A 22806-nucleotide genomic window follows, 5' to 3' on the forward strand; every position below is an offset into this window, starting at 1 on the left:
CGGCCGCTTCCGCCCCGGCTCCGCCCCTTCCTGCGCGCGCCCCGCCGGGCCCCGCCCCGGCCCGCGCGCACCGCCCGGAACTGCCGCCCGCGGCTCGCGCGGCGCGGGGGGACTGCGGTGGTGGCGGACCCGCCGGTGCGCCCGCCTCCGCCTCCCCCTTCTCCCCGTTCTCGTCTCCGGTGAGACAGCAGCGGGCGGCTCTGCGGGGCCTGGAAGAGGGAGGCTCGGGAGGAGGAGATTGGGGTTTTGGAGAGGGAAGAGGGGATTTGGGGCTGGAAGAGGGAAGGGAGAGGGCGATTGGGAGGAGGAAAAAGGAGTTTGGGAGGAGGGAGGAAGAGGGGAGTTGAGAGAGGGAAGAGGGGGCTTGGTAACAGGAAGAGGGAATTGGGGGGTTGGGAGGGGAAGAGGGGTTTGGGAGGAGGGGAAGAAGAGGGGTATAGAAGGAGGCAAAGGGGTTTTGGAAGACGGAGATTGGGAAGGGGAAGAGGGGTCTGGGGAAGAGAAAAAATGAGTTTGAGAGGAGGGAGGAAGAGGGGGTTTGGGACGAGAAAAAAGGGCTTGGAAAAGGACAGTAAGTGTGGGTGGGAGTAATAGGGTGTTTGGCAGGAGGGAGGAAGAGGGGAGCCCTCAGGCACACTTGGCGGCTCTTACCCTCGGACCCCGCCTCGAGCTTTGGGTCTCCTGCGGTGCCGGCACGGCCCGGGCGGAGCGGCGGCCGCGCTGTCCCTGTGGGACACGATGGTGCCAAGGGACGGGCCCTCCTGGGCACGCCCGAGCCGCGGCCCTGGGGAAGTCCGTGCGGGGCAGTAATGGTGGAGGGAGTGGTGTTTTATTATTTTAAGCATTTTAAAGGGTTGCTTTCAGATGAGAGGCCTGTCCTTCGTTCTTGGAAAGAAATCCCAGGGAGAAGTTTGCAGCAAATAGGTTGCAGAAGGTCATGTCGTTGCTTTGGTGTAACTATTTCGGAAATTCGGGTTTAACTAAAGTTTGCTTCTCTCCCTGAGAAATTAGCAGGAGGATGATACCCAGGAATTTGTACACTTGATAAGTTTCAGTAGATATTGAATAAGGGAAAGGTGAAAGCAGTAGTGGAGGTGTACACAATTTACCAGTGGCTTGGACCAATGAGCAGTGACGTGTTGAAACAGCATCTTCAGGTCCATTTTCTGCAGAATATTGAAGCTCAGAGGTAGCAGGGCTTAGCAAATCTCAGTTGTGCAGGTACAGTTATCACAGAATGTCCTGAGTTGAAAGGCACCCACAAGGATCATGCCATTTATCAGGAAAAGGAGTCACAAGGAAAATACGGCGCTGCCGCTGAGTGGAACAAGTGTGTCAGTGACAGCAGACACAGATGAGGGTCAAACAGCTGATGTCTTCTTTGCCACGGACTTGATCTGTAAGGTCTCCAAGGCCTTTTGCCACAAAGCAGAGTTCAAGGAGAGAGGGAACTACAAGCTGTGGAAGAGGATTGTAGCAGGATTGCTTCCCTGATAAGTCCATGGGCCCAGGTGGACTGCATTCAAGGGTGCCAACAGCTTACAGGGTCTTCACAAAGCTGCTTTCTGTCATCTTTTAAAGGCCGTGAGAGCAGGGGAGATCCCAAAGATTGGAGAAAGGCAATCTTCAAAAAAGGCAAGAAGGACAAGCAAGAGCTACAGACTGGTCAGCCTCATTCCTTCCTTCTGTGGAAGTATCATGGAGGAAGCCATTTGTAGCATAAGAAGGAACAGATGGAGACTGGGAAAAGCCAGGTCTACCAAGGATAAATCATGCCTGATCAATTGGCTTGTCCTCTGTGACAAAATAGCTAGATCTGAAGATGGAGTGTTGCATACCATCTGCAGTGGGCTTAGGGGGATATAATGGAATCTTTAATTTACCTGAGGATATTATTGGAAAGATAGAGCCAGTCTTCATACTCAGATGCCCAGTGGGAGAATGAAAGACACCACAAGCTAGAACCTCCATTTCAAAGCAAGGAAATGAGGACAGTGAGGCATTGGGACAGGTTGCCCAGAAGGATTTTTGCATTCCTGTCTTTGGAGATTTTCAGGATCCAACTGGAAAAGTCCTGGGCAAGCTGGTCTGAATTCAGTGTTGACTTTGCATTCAATAGGAGGTTGCACAGGATGGCTCTGTGGGGTCCCTTCCACAAGAAATCATTCTGTGACTCAAATAATTCACTGTTTCTGTGGAGAAAACAGCGAATACAGGACAGTAGTGTAATCTTAAAATTTTTGGATAAACTGATTACAGTGATACTGATTGGAATACTAATTTAAAAGTACATTATAAAATATGTTGTAGAATAGAATGTAAAATTAAGGATGCCAGTACTAGTAACTCCATAGCAGGAGATCTTACATGTGTCTTAGAAGATTCTTTGTAGAAGATGACAAAGAAATTAAAACTGATTGATACAATTGTTCTGATTAATACAGTTATCCAGACTACTGAAGTATGTGAGTTTTGAAATGTCCCTTGTGGAAAGTAACAGAGAACTTATGCTGTCATAAACCAAGTGCTGATTAAGATACTAAAGCAAAAACTGAAAATTGAAGTTCATTCTTTTCTGCTTTTAAGATTTTCCTTGATCTACTTTTTTAAGACTTTCATTAGATCTGAAAGTGACCTGGAAGAGGCATTATTGGTAAATAAGCAAAATCTGCCACTGTCACTGTTAATAGATATAGTCTGGAAGAGGGTAAATTCTGAGGAACAGAAGGATCCAAAGGGATAGGGGAAAAGTGAATTGGTTTTATGGTGGTAAGTGAAAAACAGTGCAGTGAGTGTGCTGGAAGGAGTTATAAGCTATTGGTTCATGTGACTGGGTTTTAAGGCAACTGTTACAGATCTTGAAGGTAGCTGAAAAGGAAATGTCAGTGAAAGGCCTTCTAATCATTAGTGGCAGTAAAAAGTAAAAATATTAATGAGTCTATAAAAGAATGGGTTTGATAATAGTATTGCAGTGTAAATATAGCTATACTTCCTTGGAAAAATATCTTTAGTAGTACACATGCCTCAGAAAATAATAGCAATAGGAGTTCAGAAACAGGTGGATGAAAATATGACGATATATGGAAATGTAATGGAAGTAGATCCACTTAGCTGCAAGTTATGATGAATAAGATAATGCATGGGCAGGCATGTGAAATAGTAGATGGCAAATGAATGAAAAAAAGAAGAGGGCTCCTACACCCTATAAATCTGATAAGTCTTAAATTGGAAGACCACGTATTCTGTAGAGAGCACAGTTAAGGTTGATTGTATTTGGCAGAAGACAATAGTATACTCAAGAAGTGAAAGAATCCAAGACTTCTAGGATGTTTTAAGAATAACAACCCACTGATTAACATCCATGTTTCCCCAGGGATTTAAACCACTTAGGATAGTCCACCTTGGGAGGTAACAGAGAACTAAGTTGAGGAAGGTGCTTTTGGGTTTAGGCTGATGGGTGAATGCCGGGTTGCAAGAGGGTGTGCTTGCTTTGTGCAAAACCAGTTCTGCTCAGGGTTCGAGGGTTTTAACACAGCCCTCTGATCTCACAGCTGCATTATCAAACTGCTACAGAAAGGAGAGTGTCATGCTCACTCTTTTCCTAAACAGCATTTAAATTATTTCCTGTACAAAGATTCCACTTCAAGAAGAAGGTCAAGGTCTGTCTTGCAGAATAGCCTGTGGCATCATCATTAAAACACTCTGCTGTCCTTGTCTCAAGGCTGTCACATTGTTGTGTGCTGACTTGACTGCCAGAGGAGGAGTTTGTGAATGAAAACATGAATGAATGAAATTGGATCTTAGGTTTAGAAGTGTCAAACCACTGTTTGATACTTAAAAACTGTTTGATCTGTAAACATCTGGGAAGGGGCACTACCAGAAGCAATAATTTGCCTTTTGGACCAGGACAGTTATTGGTATTAGCCTGTTTGACAGCTGTGTTATTATGGTCCCATAAAGAGAGCATAATTATCAATTTGCTTTTTCAGATGATGCTATTTTTAGGACAGTTATTGATGTGTTCATCTTTCCATTGAATATACTGCTCTTCCGCAAGTCACAAATAGATTATTTTTAATTTGAAAATATATGCCTATACTTGAACTGTTTACTAAGCCCAGCTTCCTCTCTTCTAGTGAGAAATTTCTTGTGATATGTTAGTTGTAACTATAGTAGCCTGTGACATTATAGTTACCCTCAAGAACAGAGAAAGAATTGTTGCAATTGCATTGCAAATAAAAGAATAAATATGGAGGATCCTTTTGAAATGTAGGTTTTAACAGTTCCTTTCAATATATGTCTTTAAAAACCTAGAGGTAGAAACAAATCTGGGGAGTGTTACCTTCAGAGAGATGAAAATTGAATTACATTTACACTTGTTCTCTAAATATTAGAGAATGGCTGTTGAGGCTGCCTGTTTCTCATGTACACAAGTATATATTCCTAGTAGAATTCCTCTCTCCCTCAGAGAAGAACTTAAAGGATTTTTTTTTTTTTAACAGGGAGTTCTGCGAAATTTCTGGAATTAGTGTTTCAATTCTACCATTTTCATCCAACAGAGGGTTTAGCAGAGTCCTAGTTTAAGAGTATGGGGTACTGACTCTTGGAAGGCATGTTCACAGAACAAAGAAATGTGGGACATAACCTACCCACAGATCTCAAGAGCAGCCTGAACATATATCAGAGGTAGATGCATAAAAAAAAGAGGGTATGTGCTTTCTGTGCTCTGTGAATTCACTTTTTGTAATCATCAGAGAGAGACCGAATTGCCTGGATGGGGCTCGCACTGCAGTCTGTGCTTGATCAGTGATACAGAGTAGCTGGTGTGTAGCACTTCCTAGCAGAAGTTCTGTGCCCACCAGAAAATGATTTGTCAAGTAGCAAAGATTAAGGAAGAGAGAAGAGGCTCTTGAAGAGGTTTCTTAACTCTCTGCTGGGTCCATTGATAAAATCCCTATGAAGTTCTGTATGTTGAACTCCTTGATGATCTCAGTCAAGCGATTCTCTGGTGTCTCGTGAAAGCTCAGCAGGAGATAAAGGTTCCTGGGGACTTCTAGGCAAGTGTTGAGGGAGCAGCCTGCCACTGCTGGTGTTTTGGCCAGAGAGGTAAAAGTTCACTGCCATGGATATCAAAAGGAATTCATCAGACAAAACCTTGGAAGCTTCAGCTGAAAAAGCTGTCCAGGCAGTGCTTTGGAGCAGTACTGATGAAAAGCTTTTCAGGAATGTCTTCTGGATTGTTGTAGAAAATACCCCAAACCCACAAATATCCTGATGTGTTTTAAATGAGATTTAAAGGGATTATTAATAACGCTTCTCATACATTTTTGGAAAAGATCAGGAAACTTCCCATGTTATTTCTTTAATTATTACTTGTTATTTACTGATTTAAGTTAGCTATCTATCTTTGTAGGTACAATTTCTGATGTAAATGCAGTTCCTTAGAATTTTTTTAAGGAAATTAACACAGAATTCTCCGGACTGCAGGAGTTTATTGCTATGGGGCAAACATTTTTTTAAAGTCATCATAACCTTTTCCTCCATTTACATGGACACTGTGGCATCTCGCAGCTCTGGATACTCATTATCTGACATTAAACTTAGACTGTCACATGAGGATGTGGATAAGTCACTATCTTAGTTACAAATTTTTTTACTGCTTCAGCTAACTTTAAAAATGTATTTTTTGGGTATTTTATGTATATAAAATAACACACTAGCTGTTTTTACCTTATATGCTACAATGAGCCGTTCTTTTCAGAAGTTTCAAAAGTTAATTTTTCTACAAGCAGATTTTTCCTAGTTACTCTTAATTGAGCAATGACTTAGCAATCACTGTATGTGCAAAAAGTGTTAAGGAAAAGAGTGGTAATGGCTTTTCTTGAAGTTAATATTTATTTTGCATACTTTTCAATATATTTTATGTATAAAATACCAAGAATATGACTTTTTTTTTTTCATTTACATAAGTATGAGGAGTTTAGTTTCTGAATATCATATATGCCAAAGTATGAATTTGACATTTCAGATGTCCAGTGATATTCAAAGTTCTGCAGCACTGAAGTTCACAGTCATCTTCTAATGATAATTGATTCACATATAATCCTTGCTGTGGTATAATATAATTTCATTTTTAAAAGAAATCTTCTATTAGCCACATGCTGTTTGAATTATGCTCCATATGAATTGTTTTTCTTTTCTTTTAACCCACGTTGAAGACACAACTATGGCTGCTACAGTGAACTTGGAGCTGGATCCCATTTTTCTGAAAGCCCTGGGTTTTTTGCACTCAAAGAGTAAGGATTCTGCTGAAAAGCTGAAAGCACTTCTTGACGAGTCGTTGGCCAGAGGAACTGACTCAAGCTATCGTCCCTCTCAGAAGGTACTGGTGTTGGAGAGCTGGGTCCTTTTTGTGTGCCTTAATAAAGGTCCTGCTATTCCTGCTTCCTCTTTCATAGCTGAAAAGTTTAAAGAGAATCAGAAGTTGAGGGAAAAGAAAAAGTAATTATGAAGTGTTCATATTGATCATTCCCCTTTTCATACAACGTAATCCATTCAATTAATGGAAGTTCATGGGAAAAAAATCTCTTTACCTTGTTGATACACGCAGACTCAAAAGGGAGATTCAGCGTTGTGTCAGACAAGCTGTGTAAGGTGCACCCAAACGTACAGATTTCTGCAGTTACATTTCAGAGCTAAAAGGTCTTTAAAATATAGATTAGCTTTGCTACAGGTAAATAAGAAACAAAATAAGCTAATTACCTATAAAGCTCTTTCCTTGAAATTCTGTTGATGAAGTCATATGAGAAAAACACCAAATGGTTCAAAGCATAAATTATTTGCAGGATGAAACCATTGTTATCCAATGGACAAACATTATTTTTCATCTACTGAAAATCACTGAACACCTGCTAGAGAGAATATTTGAATCTGAGATGAGTGTATGGAAATAGCCAAGTGGGGACATCCATGAGCTGCTGTGTACTGCCATATGGATAACGAGGTCTTGTTCTCCCCTAGGATGCCCATAAGTCAGCCTGCTGTGTTCTAATGATGGTCTGTGTGCTGACACATTTGTAATATTTCATTTCTATGTCGTTCCAAATAACTAAAAGGCACTAGTACTGCTCAGCATACATCCTGCTTTACTGTGTGGTCTAACTCCTTTCTGTTCATCTTGTTAACTCCCTGAAACCTAACACAGGTTTCAAAACTCTCAGGTGCCCTCTTGTGTCAGAGCTCAAAGAAGCGATGTGTAGTTTAAAGGGGAAGCAGGAAGCAGCATAACAGTGCAAAGAGGTTTGGGAAGCCAGTTCTAATAACAGCTTGGCTGGCAGTCAGTCACCTGCCCTCAGGTGAAACTGAGGCTCAGGCCAGAGGGAGAAATCTTTCATTCTCCTCTCGTCAGTATATCTCCAATATCAGCAGGACTGCAAAGGTCAGAAATGAAAAAAAAAAAATACAATCATTCATTTCCTTGCATTTGCAGGCTGCAGGGTTAATTTGTGGTTGACCATGAAATCCAAGAACAGAGTAGGGAGCACAGGATTACTACAGTCAAATCAACAACCTTTGGAGGGCTGAAGCTCAGGCCTTAGGATCTGTCCCAGTATACAGCAGAGAAGTACTCCCGACTTACCAGCTGGGAGGGGGTACCTTGCTCATGCCCATCAGTGTGATTGCTCACTCATTTACAGACTCTCTTGGATATTTTCCATTGCTGACACTAATGTGTCATTAATGAGAAGCATTGATTTCTGTTGAGATCTAAATTTATTAATCTGATAGATGAATATGGACTGAGATCAAAAGGAGGTCAGTATTTCTCTCCATGAAGGAATGAAGTATCGATGTCTGGTTTCATCAGATGTCAGCTTATGTTTTTAGCTTACATTGAATTTTGTCCTCAGAACTATCTGAAAATTCGTGTTCATTCTCTCCATGAGTTTTAAAAGCAGAAATGTCTCCTTTTTAATTAATGTTCCAAGGAGGATCTGTCTTTGGAAAAGGAGCACCTTTTCCTTAGAAAGGTGAGTGGTAAGGGGAGATTTTATTAATTGTCTGCAACTTAAACACTAATTTGTTGATCTGATGTGAAAATATTTTAAGAAATGCTTTTTTAAAAAGTGTGTGTGTAGATGATCCGTTTTGTATGGCATATTGTTTGCCTGTCCTGTTATCTCACGAATTGCAAATTAGGTAGGAACTCAATTGCAGAGTTTGGCTTCAATTTTTGTTTCTGTTTTTAGGAAGTAGAGCAACCAAAAGTATCTGTTACCAAACCTATTAAGCAAGAGCCTAAAGCTTCATCCAGTTTGCCTTCTGGCAACAACAATGGCAAGCCCACTACATCAGAAAAGGTGAAAAAAGAAACAGAAAAGAGATCTGCAGATAAAGTAAGTAATTTTTGTTCTCTAATGAAGTAACTTGGTTAGTAAACTTAAAGATGTTTTAGACAAGAGCTCCCTTTTTTAGCTCATCTTGTGGTGCCTAGCCTGTGAGCTACATTAGCCAGTCATGTTGCCCTTTAGGCAATCTAACAAATGTCTTCCTGCAATTTTTCTGTGATTGTTTTCCCTGCTCATTGTGGGGAGGTTGGACTTAAGGGGTTCCTTCCAAACCATTCAGTGTTTTGAATCATAAGAGATTATCTCATAAGAGATTACGAAAATGTGGTAAACTGAAATGTGGTATTCCTAAAGCTTTTTCAAGGATTTTGAGACGAAGTACAAAAAGTGGACTTGAGCTTCTAGTTCATAAATATTTTGAAGAAAATATGTAATTAAAAAAAATGTGCTGTGTAAAGTACCCCTTCTTTTACTGCTAATCTAACTGTTCCATTTTAACTCCTTAATAACTTGTTAGCTTTTTGCATTTTCACATTCTTTGTGTGCGTGTGTTTAATAGACAAAAGGGGATCCTGCTGAAGGAGCTGATGCACCAAAGAAGCCCAGGGTAGAGAAACAAGAAGCTCGTTCCTCTCCTATTACAGTTCAGACGAGCAAGGATTTATCCATGCCTGATTTATCTAGCTTTGAGGAAACCAGTGCTGATGACTTTGCTATGGAGATGGGATTAGCCTGTGTTGTTTGCAGGTAAGTCAACATTGCTTCATTGCAGCTAGGTGTAGTTAACTTTTTTAATTGTGTACCACTGAGTTAATGTTTCTCGTAGTTTTTACTCCAGAAATCACTTAAGCACATATCCAAAACTGATAATAGATTGAAGCCTCCTTCATGAATAGGAATGGTTTCTTGAAACTGGAACCTTTAGAGAGTGAACCAGCTTTTCTTCTGCAGGAAAGGGCAAGTGAAAAATAAAACTAGATATGATGCAAAACCTATCATGCCACATACCAGTTTTTAATTATTGGAAAACAAGTTAAAATACTAATGGCTAGTGTTAAGCATTTTTTAAAAATCAGTTCTCACCTGAAAGCACTTTTAAGTGGCATTAGTATGAGATCTGTATGTGTTGCTCTTCTTTTCCTAATCATTTGACATTAGTTTATACATAGCCATGTTTTTTCAGTAAATAGATCTTGCAGTGAAGACAGGTTTTTAAATTTCAGTAAGTGCTCTAAAACTGGATTTCAGTAACATGGTACTAGCAGTACATTTAGTGCTAACAGATGTATAAAATACTTTTGAATAACTACCCTAGGATCAAATCACTCACATCAGGATTTGGTTTCACAGATAATTTATATCCTTGTTAGGCCCCCACTGCTGCCAAAAGGAACAGTTTGGCTCTCGCAATTGTACCTCCTTCCCTGGACTATTTAGGGGCGTGTATTGCCACTACCGTTTGTGATCAGCTGAATCAGCCCCTGGATCAGCTCTCCTTGTGGGTTTTTCAGTAGGTTTGGGTTTCAGTCAGCTCAGTAAGAGTAAATGCTTATGCTGGCACATCTGTGGACGCAGGACTGTAGAGCCAGGGCAGAGAAGAAGGTAGGACAGGCCTTTTGGCTGCAGTATGTATTTTAACTCAGCTTGAGTCTGTTGGGAAACGGTGCTTTATAACTCTGTTCTTCCATCATTTCCATGGTCATTTCTGTTGTGCAGATAGGGAGGTGTTGCCAGTGCATGGAGGATAAATTTCTGTAGTTACAGCTGATTATACTGGTGACCAGTTGGGGACTGATGGGATTTCACGTTATTCCCATGTATTAGCTCAAATATTTCGTTTCTTATAGTAGACATTGAAAGAGGAAGAAGTACATAAATACCTGAACTTTATATATAGTTTTTCCTGCAAATTCCATTTTTGCTGTCTCCTAAAAGAGGCAAAGCCCCATTCAGTGGTATGTTAAAATGCTACTAAAAATAGTAAGGTATTGCCTTATTTGGCAGGAGGGGATAATGAAGTTTTGCTTAGACAGTCTTGTCCTGCTGTGGATGATTAATTCTCTGTCTTCCCTGGAAAAGAAAAACACAGGCATCATGAGAAATGCCTGCAAAGTAAAGAAACTAAAGAAAGGAAATGCAACTCCTGTGCCCAGTGTAGCCAAGACAGGCCAGATACATGGTTCCATTAGCTGTTTCGCCTGACTGCTGAAGGCATGGCTTCTATCTGTTCATGGTCACCAACTGGAGTGTTCTTGCAAAAGATGTATCTACCCTGGCTAAGTAAAATATCTCTGATGCCAGACAGAGGTAGAAGCACCACTGGGGAAGAAACAACTCATTAGAGAGAGAGTGGCAACAGTCACCCCAACACTCAGGATTGTTTTCATTTTACGTGGAACCTGCTGAAACTGGTGTCACATGGTTCCCCATCTCCAGCTCATGCTGGACTGGATGTTTTTCAGAGGACTTGTGCTTTAAAGTTCTGAATTCAGCACATTGGTCAGACAGTATTCCGCTATTTATTGCTTGCTTTCAAAATGTGCGCCTTTTTTGGGGTAATCATCTTGAGCCAAAATAATAACATCCCTGTACATTTTTAAAATTACATCTTTTAGTAACTCAATCAATTATTCAACCAGTTGGGAATGAAAACATGTCAAATTGCAGAGTAGGTGGAGTTCATAGCAAGAGTTTATGTTTATATTGCTTAAGAAGACAAGCTAGCAAGAACCCAGCTGTGGGTTCACAAATGCAAAAAAGTGCATTTGAATATTAACTATTCCTTTTTATAGATGTAAAAACTAAAGCAGAGGCATGAAATGTTTCAAGATTTGCCAAGTGTCAAATGTATTTTCATAGTGATTAGGAGTAATGAATGTTGATGCCTGTGGTGTTTCTCTTCTTGTTCTTTTATATCAAGTTAGTTGTTCTTTTATACTAAAGCATAGGGAGGGAGGGAGTATTAAAATAACTTCTTCCTCTCCACTACCTGTAGGCCTTGGAAAAACAGGACAACTCACCTGTTATGGTGACTCCTCACTGGCTCCTCAGTTGTACAAAGAGGAAATACTACATGCAGTTTGTAGATGATAGTGAAGTTTTCCTCCTAAAAAATATTTTTAAAAGGCTGATTTGGAAATAACAACCTAATTTTCCATGAATTCTTGTTTGTTCCTTTGCTTTTTGAAGGTAAAAAGTCATTAGGTTTGTTTCTTAGTTATCTTATAATTTAGAAGTAAGTAGTTAAACTTGTTTCTGAGCGTGAAGAGTTCATGGGTTTTTAATCAGTCTGGAATTGGTTTTTGTAATTTTAAAATAGGCTGAGTCTCCCTCTGTGAGACCATTTTTTCTGATCCAGCTTATTTAGGAATAAAAACCAAACAAAAAGTCTTTTAAATATCCTGCATGTAAAATAATGGACCCTAGAATTTCAGAAGGATTTCTCCCTCTGTTTTTAAGTAGCCTGTTTTCTTTCTTATAAAATGTTCTGGTATTTATATGGACAATACCTTCAGACTTTGTTTTTCTGTTATATAAAGAAATGAGGGATTACCTTTCCCCATGTATCTACAAATAGAGTTTCCATGGTTACCTGGGTACCTGCTCCTCGGGGATATGAGCAAAAGCAGCTTAGCAATTAAATAGCTTGATTTGTCATCTGAAAGAAGGAATCGTTAGGAAAATGGTATTTGGGTAATTCACAGGCAGGCTCCCAGCCATATATATATCACTAATGTGTCATTTATACAGCATGATTACTTTCAGCAAGGCCCACGCAGAATGAAGCCCTCATCACCAGCTTGCATGTTTGCTTCAAGGCAGGACTGCACAATTAATCCTTTCTATTCCATCTCTCCGTGATTCTGGTATTATCTCGAATTCCACGTGTCTGTTTATGTGTGGTAGGGACCAAAGGGATGGCTAATAAAACATCTCCAAAGTAGTGTAGAGCTTGGGTGATGATGCTTTTAAATCCTGCAGCAGAAAGCACTCCTACAGGCTTGTCATTGAGAAATTATTTGTTCTTGAACTGTATTGCTCTGCAGCTGACAACAAAATTACCCAAATGGAGACTAGGCCTTCATATGCTAATATGATGAGGAAGTCAAAATTGGCATACTGTGATGTATCCATAAAATGCCCAGGTGAACCAAAGTGGGCAAGACTTACATTTCTAATCTAAAAATCAAATAGGGAAATCAAGACTGTCATATACACATGTTTAATAGAATGGAAGTCTTCAAATTTCTTAAAATAAATTACATTTAAAAAATACCAAATTTCTAAAATATTAGTTAGGATGAACTGATACAGGAAGAAAAGGAATACATTTAACTTGCCACAGGTAGAAAATATATGTGAAAGCAAAAATATTTTTATTTTTTTATCTTAAGCCTTGCAAAATTTTCAACAATTGGATAATCCTCTAAGTGCTTTCTCCCATAATCTGTTCTTAACTATTTGCTCTGCAGGCAAATGACAGTTACTTTTGTGAATCAGCTAGTGGAGTGTCAGGAGTGCCATAATCTCTACCACCAGGATTGCCATAAACCTCAGGTGACAGACAAGGAAGTGAATGATCCTCGACTTGTCTGGTATTGTGCCCGCTGTACCAGGCAGATGAAGAGAATGGTAGGAGTCAGTTTTTTGTCTCGTGTGAGCACTATTCCAATATGGCAGGCTGTTTCTACTGTGTGAGAGTATTTCCCAGATTAGACAAGGCTTAGGAAGCATGTCAGAGAACCATTTTTCTCGGCAGCACTTCCCTTGCTGCAGGTGTGGTTTTTAATGTAGCATCTCAAAAGAGTATTCTGTAATGTGCTTCTTAAAGCTTTTTAAAAATCACAAGGTGAGTGAAGAAGAGTGAAATAGGATTATTTCCTACTTGGCAAGCAGTAGGTAAAACTTTTCTTATTTCAGGTGATACTCAGCTTTTAGTAATAGCCCTGCAGTTTTAGTTCTCTTCTCAGCTTTAGGTATAAATGGTTCTTTCTCTGTAGGACAAGACTGCAAATTTCAATCCAGTTTTAAATGTTCTTAGTGTCAAAAATAAGCTGAGGGTAGCACATTCCAGTTTAAATTAAAAAAAAAAAAGCAAAAAGCCTTTATTTTGATTTATCTGCATGACTGAACAGGATCTAAACAGAATTGACTCATTATGAGAAAGAAACACAGCACCTTTGGGTGCATGCAACATTAGTGCCTTAAGTTCTGGTGTTTTAAAATCACTCCCTTTTATACAGAAGAAAATGTGTTTTGAAACTGTTGTGTGGTAACTTAGCAAGTGTTACCTGTTGAAATGGCTCTACTAAGAAGCAAGAAAAGAAGGCAAAGTAAGATCCTGGCCTACGATGTACCAACATTGACTGAAATACATGATTATTCTGATGACCATCAGGCCTTTGAACTCAGAGGAGTGTTTGCTTGAGGTCAGTTCCTGCACAGGGTAGCCACTTTAGCCATCAAGCAGTTGCCTTCAGTATGACCTTTCCTTTTTTTGTTTTGGCATGGATTCTGCCGTTTTGCCTGCCACTTCTTAGCAGGCTCTTGCAGCCTACATCCCAGTACTGCTGGGCTAGGTCCTTGTCTTCTGCAAGTTCACCTGTCTTATGCCTGTAAAGGCCCAGTGCTTTCCTGTTCTCCAAGTGTCAACACTGCCACTCTTTCCATGCTGAAATAGCAAGTTCTATTCAGGATGCTTTTTTGGCTGGACCCTGTCCCCAGTACCATACCCAGCACTATCTTCACATCCCCTGTTGCCTCATTTCTCAGGGACCATTAAACCTGAAACTGTAAAGGCTAGATTGCAATCTTAAAATGGTCATGCTTTTTGTTAACAGTCAAAACAGTCCATGTTATGTTGTCTGTAACTAATTTGGGGTGGTTTTTCCCTACCACTTACACAGGCTCAGAAGACACAAAAACCACCTCAGAAACCAGCTCCTGCAGTGGTTTCAGTTGCACCAGCTTTGAAGGACCCGTTGGTCAAGAAACCAGAAATCAAGTTAAAACCTGAGACTCCACCAGCTTTTCTGGCATTCAAGAGAACAGAAGTCAAGGTAATGTAGTTTAAATTTACCAGAGGAAGTTTGTTTCACTGCATGGATAATAGGGTTTTTTCCAATTAGACCTATCTTTTCACACAAGAACCATAAGTGAAAATAGTCTGCCACACCATGTGGGCTGAGTAGCACCACAGCATAGTGGGTGTGCATGAAAACTGAGAGTGGGGAAAAAACCTCACTTCACATGTGGATGCCCCATCCCTGGAAGTGTTCAAGACCAGGCTGGGTGGGTCTCTGAGCAGCCTGGTCTAGTGGAAGGTGTCCCTGCCCATGGCAGGGGGGTGGGAGCTAGGTGATCTTTAAAGTCCTTTCCACAACCTGAACCATTCTGTGATTCTATGAGTTGTATAAAAGGCGTTATTTGCTCTCTCTAGTCAAGTAACTTATGTGTATTATGACACTTGGAAGGCTTCTCCTCATGGTAACAGTGGCCTTTCCAGTGCTGGGTTTACACTTGGATTCAATGATCTTGAATGTCTTTTGTGGCCCAGACAGTTCTGTGATTCCGTAGTAGGGAAAGTGTTGGTGACTCTGTGAGATTTAATTCAGGAGCTTCTTAGATATATTCTGATCTAGTGGGTGGCATGCCCATGGTAGGAGGGTTGGAACTAGATGATCTTTAAGGTCCATTCCAACCCAAACCATTCTGTGATTCTTTTCTGTGATTCTGTGTTGCCTCATGTGTCTGTTTCTCCAAGTTAAAATATTGTCAAAAGCTGGTGAAAGGTGATAAACCAGAAGCAGTGTAATAAATAACAGAGTAGTCTAATAAAGTGTGACCCTTTCTTAGGAAAACACACCTTTAACTCAAAATCAAAGCAATTTTTCATGTGCTCAAGGTTATGTTTGCCATTGCTCTGCCTGGGTACAAACCATCATGAATAATAGGATGGGTATTGCTGTAGCACTTACACTAGTGATTGACTTTCTTACCTCAGCAGAGTTATTTATGTGCCTAAACAGGTTGTAAGACCTGGGGCCTGATTTCTTCCATCATGTTTACTGTTCAGACACTAGTCCGGATCTGTTTAGATGTAGTCTGGATATACTGTAAAAGGAGTATTACTTGAATAGAGGGATTTAGTTTTCATTTTGACTCTGCCATTTGGTGTAACTCTGATTTAATTCAATGTATCATCCTCACCTGAAGCCTGGGGATTACAAGGTTTAAGGTGTGGGAACTCAGTGTGGATAGCACAGTGCTTTGCAGGCAAGGGAACCCATGTTTGCAGGAAGTTTGTCTTTTGCAGTACCTGAATGGGCAGAGGCAACAGGAAGAATGTCCAGTGATTTTTAAATTTTTTAAAATTCTATCTATGGTACAGGCTGCTAAGAACCAAGAAGAAAGGAAACAGTTTAGATACTGCTACTTTGACAGTAAGACTGTAATAAATACAATACTTAATTGCTCAGTGTCTGTTTTTTGTCTGACCATCTGTCAGCTTGTTAAAAAGTGACACCAGGTAACAACAGTAAACATAAAAAGGAAGGCAAGCCACCACCTTTTATATAGCTCACAAATTTGGGCTTTAATTGTTTATGGAGGGATCACAGTGCTGTGTGGTAGCCTGCTAAGTGTACGGAAGAAAGGGGAGAAAAGGTATTATTTGTTCTATGTGCCTGGGGGGATTAAAAGTTGGCTGCACTTGGCATCCTTTCCTGTTCTTGTTAGTACTTTTCAACTGTGGTGACCAGTGATGAAATATTGTCCACTGGATGTTCCTGGGAAAAGAACTGAAACAGAGGCTCAGTGTATTCCTGCTGTGATGTGTTACACAAATAGATGCTGCTATAATAAGAATGCTTATTTATTTTAGACCTCAGCAGCAGTTTCGGGGAACTCTGCCAGTACAAGCGTTTCCTCTTCAGCGACGAGTGGCCTTACAGGATGGGCTGCTTTTGCAGCCAAAACCTCCTCTGCCAACCCATCAACTGCCAAACTGGGATCGACAGCACAGAGTGCCAGCGGGAAACCTGCAGCTTCTTCAAATAACCAGAAACCCGTGGGTTTGTCAGGGCTGGCGACTTCAAAAACAGGACTGGGGTCAAAAATAGCTTCCGCCAACAACAGCGCGAACCCCGTGCAGCTGAAGCCGCCCCCGCCGCTGACCCTGGGCAAGACGACGCTGAGCCGCTCGGTGAGCAGCGACAACGTGAGCAAGGCGGGGCTCCCCAGCCCCAGCAGCGCCGCCCCCAGCCCCAGCAGCCAGGGCGGCGGCAACGGCGGCACCGCGGGCACCAGCGCGGGCAGCGCCGGCAAAGCCGCGGCCGACAGCGGCAGCCAGTCAGCGTCCCTGAAGGGCCCCACCTCGCAGGAGTCCCAGCTCAACGCCATGAAAAGGCTGCAAATGGTCAAGAAGAAGGCTGCTCAAAAGAAACTCAAGAAGTAGGCTGGCTGATTCACACTGGCTGCTTGCGGTTTTTGTTGGTTGTGTTCCGTGAGACAGATGGTGTTTTTCTTAAAGAAAATCTGCCAGGTACTGGACTGAAACAGGTTAAATCAGGGAAGCCCAAACCCTATGCTATGCAGGAGGTCAAATTTTAATAATTCTGGTATTCCTTCTGCCTTTGCAAATCTGTGAATTGAATATGTTAGAGGAATTCATTATTACATGCTCCTGGTTTTGTAGCTCAAAGCACTGAAACTTGAAATCGTAAAAGCTGGGTATTTTTTAATATTAAAACCCACACATTTGTGTGGATACTTAATAAATTGAACTTGCTGAAACTGTCAAATGTTAATAATAAAAGGATTATTAACCTGGGAAGTCATTACCACTTTTCTTTTGCCCCATATTCCGATATTTAAAATGCTTCAGAAGTTCAGAGTTGTCTATATTGTGCAGAGTTAATGATCTCAAATTATAAAGCTTGTTAGGGAAAAAATATTTTCTTTTAATTTCAAAAATTAACTGTTCAACAACAGTGTATTTAAATTGAAATTTTTGGTTTGGCAGTTTGCTAAATTGGCCTATTTTGGTTTTATGCAGTGAGAAACTTCATCTAAAAAGAACAGAAGAGAGTCAAAACTGTCTTCAAGGTTTCTTAAAATGTAGAGAACCACTCCGTATTTGAGAAGTATCAGGTCCTTCAGCTCTCCCCCAATACCCCTGAGGTGTTCTTCAGTTTGTGTTCCCTCTCTTCATCCCAGCTGCTCCAGGTTGTGTTTAGCTAAGAAGTGGCTCAAGGTGGGCACTGGAAAATGACTTGGAGTCTTGCTCTCTGTCACCAGCATGTGGCAATTTCCCTCCTTTTCTTCTGTGATGAGGGGAGCATCTTTAAACATGAAAACATGTTGGACTGTATTGGATTTGCATGGCCAGTTTCATTTTCTCTTTACCATACTTTGATCTGGTGGGTAATAAGTCACATTAATCTTCCCAAAGCCAAGTCTTACCCATGATGGTAACTGGTGAGTGATCTCTCCCTCTTCTTATCTTGGCGTACAAACCTTCCATCTTATTTTCTGTCCCTCCCACCCAGCTGAGGAGGGAGTGAGTGACAGAGCAACTGGGGTGGGCACCTGCCATCTGTCCATGGTCAACCCACCACACAGACTGGCACAGGCAGGTGAAAGCTACTGGTTTTCTTATTTTAAGTATGTGTAAAGCTTGATCCGTGACAGCTATTTCCCTAGCGTTTCCCTGCTCTACAATTAAGATTTAGACTAAGGTTCCTTTAACATGCAAAGGAATAGTTTCATTTACTCAGGATTGCCTCAACTGCCTGGAAAATTTGCATATTTTTGCAGCTATTATTTCCTATGGAGGGAAAAAAAAGAAAGGTTTTATCTTTGTAGTGCCTGCGGCTTCCAGGGCTATGTAAAAATAACAGCATGAGGAGGAGGAATCCAGAACTTTTACAGCTTTTTGATCAGCCCATCCTTCTTCCTTTCCAGTACAGAGGATTTCTAATGGCAGCATAGTAGGAAAGACACTGAAGCAGTTTCCACTAGCAAACAGAAGGCATATTTTCTTCCTAGGTGTTAATCAGAAGACTGTTGCCTACACTAAGATGTAGTTTGAAGATAGATTCTTTTAATGGCTGAGTCCTCCTATGTGAAGTGTTCATTCCAGTAGTAAAACCTGCTCCCAGAGGAATGTTCAAGGTGCTAGCTGCCTCTGTCTTGCCTCTGAACATACATAAAGCTTTGCTTGTAAGAATGCAGGAGCTTACATCTCAGCTGTGCAGATTACTTGAGGTACCACCAATGGGGGGAACACAGGCAGAAAAAGAATTATCCTTGGTTTTAAACTGTGGCAGCTAGTGCCACTTAGAATACTCCTGAGACCTGACTCAAGTGTGTCCTGATGTCTTTACATCCATAACTCTGGCATGGATTGACTGTAGGGTCCCTCCATTCAGAATGAGGTAAGTGATGCTGTGCTTTTTGTGCGTGCCTTTTGTTTCCCTCTAATAAGGCCAAGTCTGGCTGCACTCATCGATAGCACTGTATTAGCAAAATCTGCAGTACAGCTCCAGTTTGTATCAGCAAAAGATTTTCTTCCAGTGTAACTTTCCCAGCTTCCTAAATGAAATACAAAGTCTTCTTCTGTTGGTATAAAAATGTCAGTTAGGATTGTGATTCTTTGAAGTATTATATCAGAAAGGATTTATAGCATAGACCAGGTCTTTAAATCAAGTGTTTAGCTTGAATATGTTAGATAGGCACTGCTGAAAAACAGAGTAGATTGAAGGGAACAGTTGCTTTCTGCTTTGATGTTATAGTTAGGATGGAATTAACAACTGTATTTTCAGGAAAGGAGTCTGTTCTACAGGCTTGTTTGACTGAAGTCGTGTGTCAGGTTGAGGAACGTAGTGTAGGGCAGGAAGAAGGAATGCCCGCCTAAATTTTGAGAAGCACGCCTCTTATTTAGTAAAAATAACTGGAAAATAGTCCTGTGATTTTTCTATACCCAAACCAAATTGCTCTGTGGTTTACTGTAAAAATAGCTACCTGACTTTCCTTAAATGTTTTAGAAACTGGTGTAGTATTTTGCTGCCACTTAAATATGATGGATTTTCATAGATGCCCAAATTCTGATACCCTCAGTAATGTGAAATGATTAAGTTACTCTGGTTCCATGAGTGCTCCTTCTGGCTGGACTAGGGGATGGTGGTGATACCTGGGTCTAAAAGGAAAGATCTAACACAAGGCTCTGTGATTTACAGACTTTTATCTACTACAGCTCATGACAGACCTTGAGCTGGACACAGCAGTAAAAACTGGTCATGATCTCAGGAGTAGCTGGAAAAGAACAGAACTATGCTGACATCTGGAACCTTGAAGTGTATTTTTAAACTTGCTTCGTATTTTGATAGTGCTTGAAAAGTTCTAATGAACTGATCAATAAGCTAGGATGCATCTTAGAAATGCAGCATTTTATCTGAGGCAACTGTATTTCCTCTGCTAACTTTGCAGGCAGATCTTAGCATATAAAGCTCTTTGCTTCTGGAAAACATAATGCTTAAAAAAATAAGAAGAAACATCTTTACAAAAATAGATTTTTATTATTACAATAATTTAAAAGAAGATTTTTTTACTATTTCTGAACAAACAATGTTGTAATAGGAATTACCAGTAACAGATCTATGGGAACAAGGATTGTCATAGCTGTGTTTCCTAGTGCAGGTGTTAGCTTTTAAAAATGAAGATAGATGAAGTGGACCTATCTTAAAATGACAGCAAAAGTATACTTTAGTGTTTGAAGGGGTAATTACTCAGTGAAGCTTCCAAAGATGAAAAATCAGAAGGAATAATCCTTCAATCTGTGTTTGCATTGAAAAGCTGTACTCCTGCTCAAAGATCCCAAGCAGCATCCAGCCAAAGGGAAGATGGTGAAGCCAGAGCCTAGAACTCTGCTGTTCACTGGCTTGGACATTGTCTGGGTTCCAGGTTATCAATGGCAACATGTAAAAATATTCCCTGAATGGAGAAGCATTTCAGTTTGAGCGGACCTAATCTTGGAAGTACTTGTACATATTTATTGTCACAACAAGTAAAACACACATTGGAACAAATGCAAGATCAATCCAGTAAATTAGTTTTGTCATTAATGAGAATAAGAAAGCTCTTAGAGTTCTGTAACCTTTCCTACATTAAAAAAATCCAGTGGCAAAACCACTGGATATTCTTATGGATTTCTGGAGCCCTAACACAGCTCAGTTTCTAGTATTTAAAGCACTGTCTTAACAAAAATGTGACTGAGCAAGTCTAATATGAATTGTTGTAAATCTCCTTAATTTGGAAGGCTTTAGATTGAAGGAGCATCCCTTAATTTTCTGCAATTGCTGTTTGCATTCATCTGTTTTAAACAATAATAAAAGTTTGCAGTATATTCATAATATCAAATGATAATGGCTAAAACTTTGAATTTCTGAAATGGAGTAAGCCAACCTGCCTGGTTACCTAATTAAGTACTTTTCCTGGATCCCAAGTTATGAGGCTATAATAAAGTCATATAATTATCCCACAATATAAAAATTATTATGGGTCCTAATCATACACTGGGATTTCATTTGGCCTACTAGGAGTTCCCAAGGCCCACAGACATTCAATGACACTTCGATGCTCAACTCCAGTATATTTCATCCTTCATTCCTTGTTACTTCAGGATCAGGATACCTAGCGAATGTTTTGGAGAGCAGATTTGAATACACTTTGAGATACCTTCACAGAGTCTGATTTTTCATGGGGAATGTACCTAACACTCAAAATCGGAGCTCTCCCTGTGACTTAAGCTGAGTTCTCAGTGCTAAGACTTCAGGAATCTTAGTTTTCCTGGCTCTTTCCCTCAATTAAAAAATAATACAAATACAAAACTTCATCATTGTGCTTACATGACTGCATTAAGCCTATTAAGTACAATTCAGTAATTTCTAAAACTGTTCCAACTATTGTAAAGTATAGATCATCTCTAAATAAAATATTCTAAATTGTAAGACAGAGCTGAAAACCTTCTTGTGTGTGTCTTCCCCATAATCTCAAAATACATAAAGCAAAACAGTAAAAGGGTAGGGGTGAGTCTTTTAGTCTCCATTCTTCCAAGCTGATACTCCCTCTCCATTTTATTTTCTTCATTTAACCAAAAGTGAAGCTTTCCATAAAAGCAGCTACATCCATTCATAAAATGATTGAAAACCCTTTTTGCTTGCTATGGGAACAGCAAGATTTAAGTGCCTGAGGTGATGCACAATAAGGCAAAACTATGCTTTATGTATTGTTACTGCTCACTGGATAACAGTAGTTCACAGAGATTCCCACACCACATTCTGGATATCCATCTCTGAGAACCCTAAAAGTTTCTCTGTCATATGATTTAATCCAGCACAAATTTCAGGTTTTATCTCTGTGAGTCACTGCATTCAGTCTCTGAGCAAGACTGACAACTTTTTCTGCCCTTTTATGAAAATAATCTGAAAATTGAGGACATTAAAGAAAATGAAACCAGGTTCATTAGCATAGCAGAAACTATTGTATGTAGCACCTGCCCTAATTTTTCTCATCCTTTCTTTGCTGACAGGTTATTTTCTATTACATCTCACTAAGCATTTTGAATCATTTCATCTTCAAACCCCACTCTTCAACTATGGGAAATAGAAACTTAGACAAAAGCTTTAGAGCAATTTCTGTGTACCCTCGATCAGCACCACTACCCGCCCCCCGCCCCTGATTTTAACAGTGTTGTCATTTTAGTCATCAGTACAATTATGCAATACAGAAAATACCTTACAGGAGTTTATTTTCAATTACACTATTTGCTGCAGATATAATCACTTTCTTGTTTCCTTTATGCAGTGCTTTGCACAAGAAGGTCTTTGCTTATTCACTAGAGGACCTTGGCACTGCTGTGGTGAAATACCTTGTGACAAGCACTTAGATATCAATGGGAATCACAAGGAGGTGTTTCCTGCCACCATGCAGTCTATCTTAAGTGCAGGACACCAGCCTGACCTAGGAATCACTGTAGTCAGTGAACCTAAAGAAACTTTTTCACTAGATATCATGATCCCTGCATCTGACTTAAGGAACCTGTGAGGCACTAAATACTCATTGAAAGGTACCACTTGACTTTCCTTTTTTTTTTTTTTTTCTCTTCTTTTTTTTTAAACCAGTAAATTTCCCAAGACTAATAACACAGGTTTTGTCTCACTACACAGATCTTGCACTAAAGCAGTTAGTGTGGAGACACATATGTGGTTTTCAAACCTGGGGCACTTCCATATTGCTACAAACTGTTTCTACCATATGAAGCAGTTGTGTAATTCATTTGAAAATTCTAACTTCTTTTTCTCACAATACCTGTTTCTTGTCCCCTCTTTTCCTTCCTGCATTCCCATATTTAACTAAACATACTTTCTTCCCTGGGACCAGTCACTGGTACCAGCACACC

The 22806-nt window shown here is 40.3% G+C and overlaps 1 protein-coding gene across 2 annotated transcripts; it reads left to right on the forward strand.

The window, feature by feature from the left end:
• The first annotated feature begins 98 nt into the window (after positions 1-98).
• On the forward strand, positions 99-17138 carry INTS12 (integrator complex subunit 12). 2 transcript variants are annotated; one of them, XM_082282640.1, is made up of 7 exons: positions 99-179; positions 6219-6382; positions 8250-8396; positions 8908-9095; positions 12821-12980; positions 14255-14407; positions 16231-17138. In XM_082282640.1, exons 2-7 carry the CDS (start codon positions 6227-6229, stop codon positions 16801-16803), a joined length of 1377 nt encoding a protein of 458 aa, XP_082138766.1. In that variant the 5' UTR covers positions 99-179; positions 6219-6226; the 3' UTR covers positions 16804-17138. The 2 variants fall into 2 exon arrangements, with proteins under 2 accessions (XP_082138766.1, XP_082138765.1); XM_082282639.1 differs by lacking the exon at positions 99-179 and having other exon boundaries at positions 5993-6382.
• The last annotated feature ends 5668 nt before the right edge of the window (positions 17139-22806 follow it).

The sequence above is a fragment of the Coloeus monedula genome (genome assembly GCF_965178545.1).
Source record: "Coloeus monedula genome assembly, chromosome: 5".
NCBI classification, from domain to species: Eukaryota; Metazoa; Chordata; class Aves; order Passeriformes; family Corvidae; genus Coloeus; species Coloeus monedula.